The sequence below is a fragment of the Euprymna scolopes genome, chromosome 41, assembly GCF_053919585.1.
Source record: "Euprymna scolopes isolate OS-2025 chromosome 41, ASM5391958v1, whole genome shotgun sequence".
Taxonomy (NCBI): Eukaryota; Metazoa; Mollusca; class Cephalopoda; order Sepiida; family Sepiolidae; genus Euprymna; species Euprymna scolopes.
Window position 1 is genome coordinate 70555118 of NC_136522.1, and position 7805 is coordinate 70562922.

The following is a 7805-nucleotide window of genomic DNA, read 5'->3' on the forward strand; positions in this document are numbered from 1 at the left end:
TTTTTTTCCCTTTTTTTCTCCTTTTTTTTTCCTTTTTTTCCTTTTTTTTCCTTTTTTTTCCTTTTTTTTCCTTTTTTTTTCCTTTTTTTCTCCTTTTTTTCTCCTTTTTTTTCCTTTTTTTTCTCCTTTTTTTTCCCTTTTTTTTCCCTTTTTTTTCCCTTTTTTTTCCCTTTTTTTTCCTTTTTTTCCCTTTTTTTTTTTCCTTTTTTTTTCCTTTTTTTTTCCTTTTTTTTTTCCTTTTTCTTCCTTTTCTTCCTTTTCTATTTTTCCTTTTCTATTTTTCCTTTTCTATTTTTCCTTTTCTATTTTTCCTTTTCTATTTTTCCTTTTCTATTTTTCCTTTTCCTTTTTTTTCCTTTTCCTTTTTTTTCCTTTTCCTTTTTTTTCCTTTTCCTTTTTTTTCCTTTTCCTTTTTTTTCCTTTTCCTTTTTTTCCTTTTCCTTTTTTTTCCTTTTCCTTTTTTTTCCTTTTCCTTTTTTTCCTTTTCCTTTTTTTCCTTTTCCTTTTTTTTCCTTTTCCTTTTTTTTCCTTTTCCTTTTTTTTCCTTTTCCTTTTTTTTCCTTTTCCTTTTTTTCCTTTTCCTTTTTTTTCCTTTTCCTTTTTTTTCCTTTTCCTTTTTTTTCCTTTTCCTTTTTTTCCTTTTCCTTTTTTTTCCTTTTCCTTTTTTTTCCTTTTCCTTTTTTTTCCTTTTCCTTTTTTTTCCTTTTCCTTTTTTTTCCTTTTCCTTTTTTTTCCTTTTCCTTTTTTTTTTCCTTTTCCTTTTTTTTTTCCTTTTCCTTTTTTTTTTCCTTTTGGAGTAAATTGCTGTACTAAGAATATAAGAAACAGGCATTTTCTCTTTTTATTAGAATTTTCCATTACACCAAATTGAGCCACAACAACGTGTGGCAGGGTACAGTTAGTACCCTGTATATCAAGTTTACAAACCTGTAGACCAAAAATTGACAGTAGTTTGGTAGACTGTTTAACACACACACTAAATATCGCTTATATAAAAATGTGTGATTTTACTCAATCTCAAATGTTAATCTATTTTCAGCTCTTATGTACAGTGTAATTGGTGTGTTACTTCAGCTCGGCCGAGGAGTGGATGATGAATTAAATACATTAACTGCTGCCACAACAACAGGTTTACTTTATAAATCGTCAGGTAACTCATTTTCTTTATTTTTTTTTCATCTCGATTTTTCTTTTTTCAGTTTTTCTTGATTTGCATGTCTTTTTACTGCCTTTGTCTGTATTTTAGCGTCTTTTTCAGTGTTTTTTTTTTTTTTTTAATCCTTTTCTGTTTTTTTTTTTTTTTTTTATAACCGTCTTTTCCTGTGGGTGTTTTTTTTAACCGTCCTTTCCTGTGGGTGTTTTTTTTAACCGTCCTTTCCTGTGTGTTTTTTTTAACCGTCCTTTCCTGTGTGTGTTTTTTTTAACCGTCCTTTCCTGTGTGTGTTTTTTTTAACCGTCCTCTCCTGTGTGTGTTTTTTTTAACCGTCCTTTCCTGTGTGTGTTTTTTTTAACCGTCCTTTCCTGTGTGTGTGTTTTTGTAACCGTCCTTTCCTGTGTGTGTGTTTTTGTAACCGTCCTTTCCTGTGTGTGTGTTTTTGTAACTGTCCTTTCCTGTGTGTGTTTTTTTTAACCGTCCTTTCCTGTGTGTGTGTTTTTTTAACCGTCCTTTCCTGTGTGTGTGTTTTTGTAACTGTCCTTTCCTGTGTGTGTGTTTTTGTAACTGTCCTTTCCTGTGTGTGTTTTTTTTTGTAACCGTCCTTTCCTGTGTGTGTTTTTTTTTGTAACCGTCCTTTCCTGTGTGTGTTTTTTTTGTAACCGTCCTTTCCTGTGTGTGTTTTTTTTGTAACCGTCCTTTCCTGTGTGTGTTTTTTTTGTAACCGTCCTTTCCTGTGTGTGTTTTTTTTGTAACCGTCCTTTCCTGTGTGTGTTTTTTTTGTAACCGTCCTTTCCTGTGTGTGTTTTTTTGTAACCGTCCTTTCCTGTGTGTGTTTTTTTGTAACCGTCCTTTCCTGTGTGTGTTTTTTTGTAACCGTCCTTTCCTGTGTGTGTTTTTTTGTAACCGTCCTTTCCTGTGTGTGTTTTTTTGTAACCGTCCTTTCCTGTGTGTGTTTTTTGTAACCGTCCTTTCCTGTGTGTGTTTTTTTGTAACCGTCCTTTCCTGTGTGTGTTTTTTTGTAACCGTCCTTTCCTGTGTGTGTTTTTTTTGTAACCGTCCTTTCCTGTGTGTGTTTTTTTGTAACCGTCCTTTCCTGTGTGTGTTTTTTTGTAACCGTCCTTTCCTGTGTGTGTTTTTTTGTAACCGTCCTTTCCTGTGTTTTTTTGTAACCGTCCTTTCCTGTGTGTGTTTTTTTGTAACCGTCCTTTCCTGTGTGTGTTTTAGTAACCATACTTTCTTTTTTTTAAATCGTGCTTTTTTATTTTTAACCATCCTTTTTTTAACGGTCCACATTTTTTACCCGTTGTTTTTTTTACCGTCCTTATTTTTTTTTATTTTTATTTTTTTTTTTTAAATCATCCTTTTCGTTGTGTTTTTAAACATTTTTTTCTTTTTTTAAGCTTTTCTTTGTGTACTTTTTAATGCTCCTTTTTGTATTTTTTGTTTTTCTCCAATTTTTTTTTCTTTACTTTCTTTCTTTTTTTACGGTTCTCTTCTGTGTTTGTAATTTTCTTTTTACTTTTGTTCAATTTCTCTCACTATGTTTCAAATTCTCTCCTAACGATAAGAGGAAAATGTCACAGTAAACATGTTCGGCATTTTTTTGTTGTTGAATATTTTGAATCGAAAAATCCTACCTTATGTAATTCTTTATATTTCTTTGATTTCAGCCGGCGCCAAAAAATGTCTACGTTCTGGTGGTATAGGTTTAACCCTGGCTGCTGCCTACTGCCTTTTCACCAATGGCGACAGAATCAAGACCTTCTTCAGCTCCGAATAAGCATAGGACGATGGCAGAACCACAAGGATGCCCGGATGTGTTCAAGTGTTCTAGATGTGAATGTGGTCCATTGGTCGACCCGAAGATGTGTCAGTGGATAAATGAGTAATCATCCGTGGCTTCCGACAAATCATGCTGATGGTACAAATAGAAAAATGCAAAGAGGTAGCGTCCGAGTGTGAAATTTCCACTATCATCTTTGCGAACTCTGTGGAAAGTTTGGATCCAAACGTGCACGCAAATAACAAATTGTTTTTCTTTTCAAATATTTGTGTCGTATGGAAAGAATGGTGCAAGTTCAGAATTCAACCTAATATAAAATAAAAATACAATTTTTTATGATGTATTATATATACTCATGGACCGAAAATGTCAAATTCCAAAAATGACCTAAATTGATCAAGTATTTAAAAAAATTTTTTTTTTTTTTTTTTTATGGCTATGAAAACCAAATTTTATGAGTTACTGAGATGTTATCTTTATCTGCCATGTTTAATAAATAAAGGGAGACAACTAAATTCAAACTACAGATCCAAATCACCCTTGTAATGCCTATTATTTACTATTAAAATTGTAGAAAATGATTTGCTCTATAAAAAAAATTACATGATCAATTTACGTACGTAATTTTTGAAATGTCACATTTTTGTTCCGTGACACGTATAGCAAAGATTTTTGTGTTATTTTTTTTATTTATTTTATTTTTTTTTAAATTAGGTTGAACTCTGGACTTGTACCAAAAGAATTATTCTAACGAGCATTTATTTTCGGAGATAAATCCTTGTCATTACATGACGGAAACTAAAACTGCATTGAAGATTGTAGTTCTGTTATGGAGGGCATTAAATCGATTATAATGAAGACATCATTGTCTGCTTTTTTTTTTTTTTTTTTTTTTTTTTTTTTGTAACCGGCCATATTTATTACCCCTCCCCACCACCACCATCTCTCTTCCTACAACCACGGGATTGTAAGCAGGAGGCAAATTCTTCAATCTGCAGGAAGATTAGACACAACGATCAGGGGAAAAATGGGATTGAAAAGTGGAGCACTCTGCCTCACAAAAGTTGCTTGGGAGTCCTGTCAGCACTTTCTGCTATTAGCAAAAACCTAATTCTTTAAAGAGGGAAGGGTGGACCTCCTAGATTTTTTTAAAAATTTAAATTTGAAACAAAAACGAGTAAGCTTTTGATTTTATCTTAAGTCAAACAAAAAATAAACGGACAAAGTAGACAATAATACGAACCCCAACCGAACTTCAATGCAAAGTGAAAAACAAAAGAACGGATTTTCGATCGACACCGGTTTGACCTTGACCTTTGCACACATCGCCTTTGTAAACAAGAGTGCATTTTTAAACATTTACGCAAATTTGGATTGATATTTTTATTTAAAAAAATAAAAATAAAAACTTGTTGAATAATTTCTTTACGACTAAGAGTGTGTTTATATATTTACAAAAACTGGTGTCGACCAAAATCTGCTCTTTTGTTTCTGTTTTCATGTTGAAGTCGGGGTCTGCATTCCCTACTTTGTCCAAATAAACTAGAAAAAAATATAAATAAAAAAACAAAAAACAAAACAGTTCAAAGAATCGGAATATTGAATCTGTAATTGTATCAGAAACAAGGCTGATAGCCATTAGTTGTGTGCTCTCGTGTAATGAATGAATGCGTGAATGTAGGATTGACATGAAATTCTTAAAGATAAACTAAAATGACCGAAAAATTGGCTGAAATGACTTAAATAAATAAAAAGTAAATGACTTAGAATGACTTTAATCAACTTAAGGATGAATTGAATGAGCTTAAGAATTACTTGAATGCTTAAAAAATAACTGGAATCCTTCAAAAACAACTTGAATGATCTGGAGAATGACTTGAATGGCTTTGAGACTGACTGGTTGTAAAGTGGGTGATCATTTTACATTAAATTAATATAGAAAAGTGATCCCCCACTTTATATCACAAAGTTAAGTACAGCATGTAGTAAGAACAGATACTACACTTTGATCTTGGCCAAGAAAAGCTTAAAAAGCTAAAAACAGCATCTATTAACAACAGACCTTTGATCTTAACCAAAAAGGCCAAGCACAAAAGTGTTACGGACAGACAGACCGACCGACTTATAGAGTCGCTTGTACGCGACTAAAAATATTGGAAATGTTCCATCACAACTAATATATATAAAATAATTTTTTTCTTACCTACAGAAATTAATGTTTTGATCGTTCAGGAATCATCAGTGCAGGGAGTTACGATTATAGCCAGTTTGGAGATTTGAACTTGGCCACAAAGTCATCTCTGACTCCATTAGCAAGGAACGACCAACATTAACTGCAAGAAATACAGTTGAATTCACGACGCTACAAAAAAATGTTATAATGCAAAATTTGTATTCTAATGAATTTGATACAAAATGTGACACACGAAGGTGGATAGACGTAGAATATTAGTTTAATGTCATTAAAAAAACAAGATTAAGTACTTGCACAGTTTAATCTAGACATTAAAAAATGAAAATATCGAAAAAAGTTTATATTGTACGTATTTAAACTGAGTTATCTCCCCGTGGAGTGTTCTAAAAATCCAAACAAAAATTTAAAAATTCAAAGATGTCTACCTTCAACGTGCTGTCATAAAACCGTGTTTTTCCACTGTGAAAAAAAAACAAAAAACTATTCGATCAAGTTAAGTGAAATTTTTTTTTTTTTTTTTTTTTTTTTTTTTTTTTTTGAGATCTTCAGTTCAAAATGGATACGTATAATATAACCTTTTCTCAACATTTCCATTTTTTTTAATGTGTTGATTAAACTGTACAAGTACCCAAATTCTTATGCAACTCGGCGAATTAAGGGAAATAATTCAAAATAATTCTTGCATGAGTTATGTCCCTTGTTTATATATATATATATATATATATATAGAACTGCCGACTGACTGTCATCACGACGGTTCTAGGTTCGATCCTCGGCTTGGGATAGGTGTTAGTCTAGCAGCACTGATGAGTTGTGAAACAACGAAACAGGACTGTATGTCGATGACTAAAATATATTTTATATATATATATAATATATATATAATTGTTTTCGTATGTGTTCGATTTTTTAAGATAGACAAGGAAAATAACTCGTACAATAATTACTGCGAGTTATTTCCCCCTACAAATTTTACCTTATGAAAATTTTGTTTCTTACTCATTTCAAAACGAATTGCAGAAGTTATGATCAGATATTAATGCTGGATAAAATAAAACAGTAATTTGTAAAGATCACGGGCATGGAAGAATATGAGACAAAAAAAATCTATTGAAGCATAAGTAAAAAAAACAAACAAAAACAATTTTTTTATGCTTACCCCTGCATTTGTCACGTGGGTGTTCAAAACCTGGTTGGTCCCATGAGGTGTTTATCCACCCTAATACAAAAATGTTTATAGTGTTATTATTTTGTAAAATATAGTTATCCTGCTGGTTCAGGATATATATATATATATATATATATATATCTACAGTCTCTGTTGAACAGTTTGAATCGCTTGTAGATATTTATCTAAAATAATACAATAAAATCAATTTTAAAACTAAGGAAAATCTCATTTATTTAAAAATACCCATATGATACACCAGTTTGTGCTATTTTTTAATATCTATGATAAACACAAAATATTTCCATGAATTGAAATAGTAAGAAAAATGAATGTGTACTTTCAAAGTTCCCACACTGACATCAAATTGTGCAATTATTGTCTCTATAGACACAACGGTCCTTATCCATGAAATTCTTTATTTGGCCAATCAACAGTGGTGTTCTGATTTCCTTACTCCTCCGACACCTCATCATCCCTCACAGATTCTCCTCCTTCCTTATGTCACTCCAAAACTGATGCTTGATTCATGCAAGATGGTCCAAAAGCAGTCTGAAGCATTCCATACGTTTCTGTGACATTTTTTCCAAATTTAAAACAGAATTTTATTACATATCGTTCTTCTAGAGTGTCCTCATGTCCAGATTGCATTTTTTAAAATTCACCAGCTGTGATAACCAAGCTTTAGTAGGGTGTATTCCAATTCTAATTCCTGCTGTAGCTGTTCAGTTGAACCTGAAATCATAAAAATTGGTCAGTCATCTCATAAGATGTATAGCAATAACATACTAAATTTTCAAGCGTCTACGACAAATTTCAAATGCTTGTACAAAAAAGTCTGGAAACTTATTGAAAGTACCTCGTATAATTAGGACTGTGAAAAAGTTTGGTTGCTGCTAAAGAAATTGGGCAAATGGAACGTACAAAATTTTGTGAACTACGTTTTACCTACAAAGACTGTTCAAGCGATAACGAATCTACCTATTTGCTACTAGCAGGTCAGCCCGGCGTTGCTCGGGCCCTATGTACTGTTCATAATTTGCCCTACGTGTGAATTCACTTTATGTAAGATTTCAAATGTTTAGACACAAAATTTGTCTAAGTTATTTCGTAGAGACCACAGAGATCAATTTTTTAAAAATTTGACCTCCTTTACATTGTATTTTGATTTGAGACCAAAATAATAAATGTTTTACCCATGTCCTAGTTACCTTCATCTAAAATTTTCAAGTTTTTAGGCCCAAAATTGGCGGAGAATTTGGTAGCATCTCCAAAGGTCAACTCTTTCAACTTTGACCTTTTGGCAGCCAAATTTTCACACCAAAACTGACTAAAATGCTTGCCACAAGTCTGAATACCTGTTATATATAAATTTCAAATGTTTAGACCCCAAATTGGCTGAGTAGTTTGCTAGACACCACAAAGGTCAAATCTTTTGAACTTTGACCTCTTAGCAGCTCAAATTTTCGACCCAAACCGATTAAAACGCTTGCCCTATCTCTGA

At 32.2% G+C, this 7805-nt stretch overlaps 1 protein-coding gene across 1 annotated transcript in view; it reads left to right on the plus strand.

The window, feature by feature from the left end:
- Positions 1–3799, plus strand: part of LOC145266614 (mitochondrial import inner membrane translocase subunit Tim23-like) — a 33522-nt gene extending 29723 nt beyond the window's left edge. Inside the window, exons 6-7 of the mRNA XM_080122518.1 lie at positions 1040–1150; positions 2827–3799. Of these exons, the coding sequence (XP_079978644.1) occupies positions 1040–1150; positions 2827–2936 (221 nt within the window). The 3' untranslated portion in view covers positions 2937–3799. The remainder of the gene's footprint in view (positions 1–1039; positions 1151–2826) is intronic.
- Positions 3800–7805: the final 4006 nt, after the last annotated feature.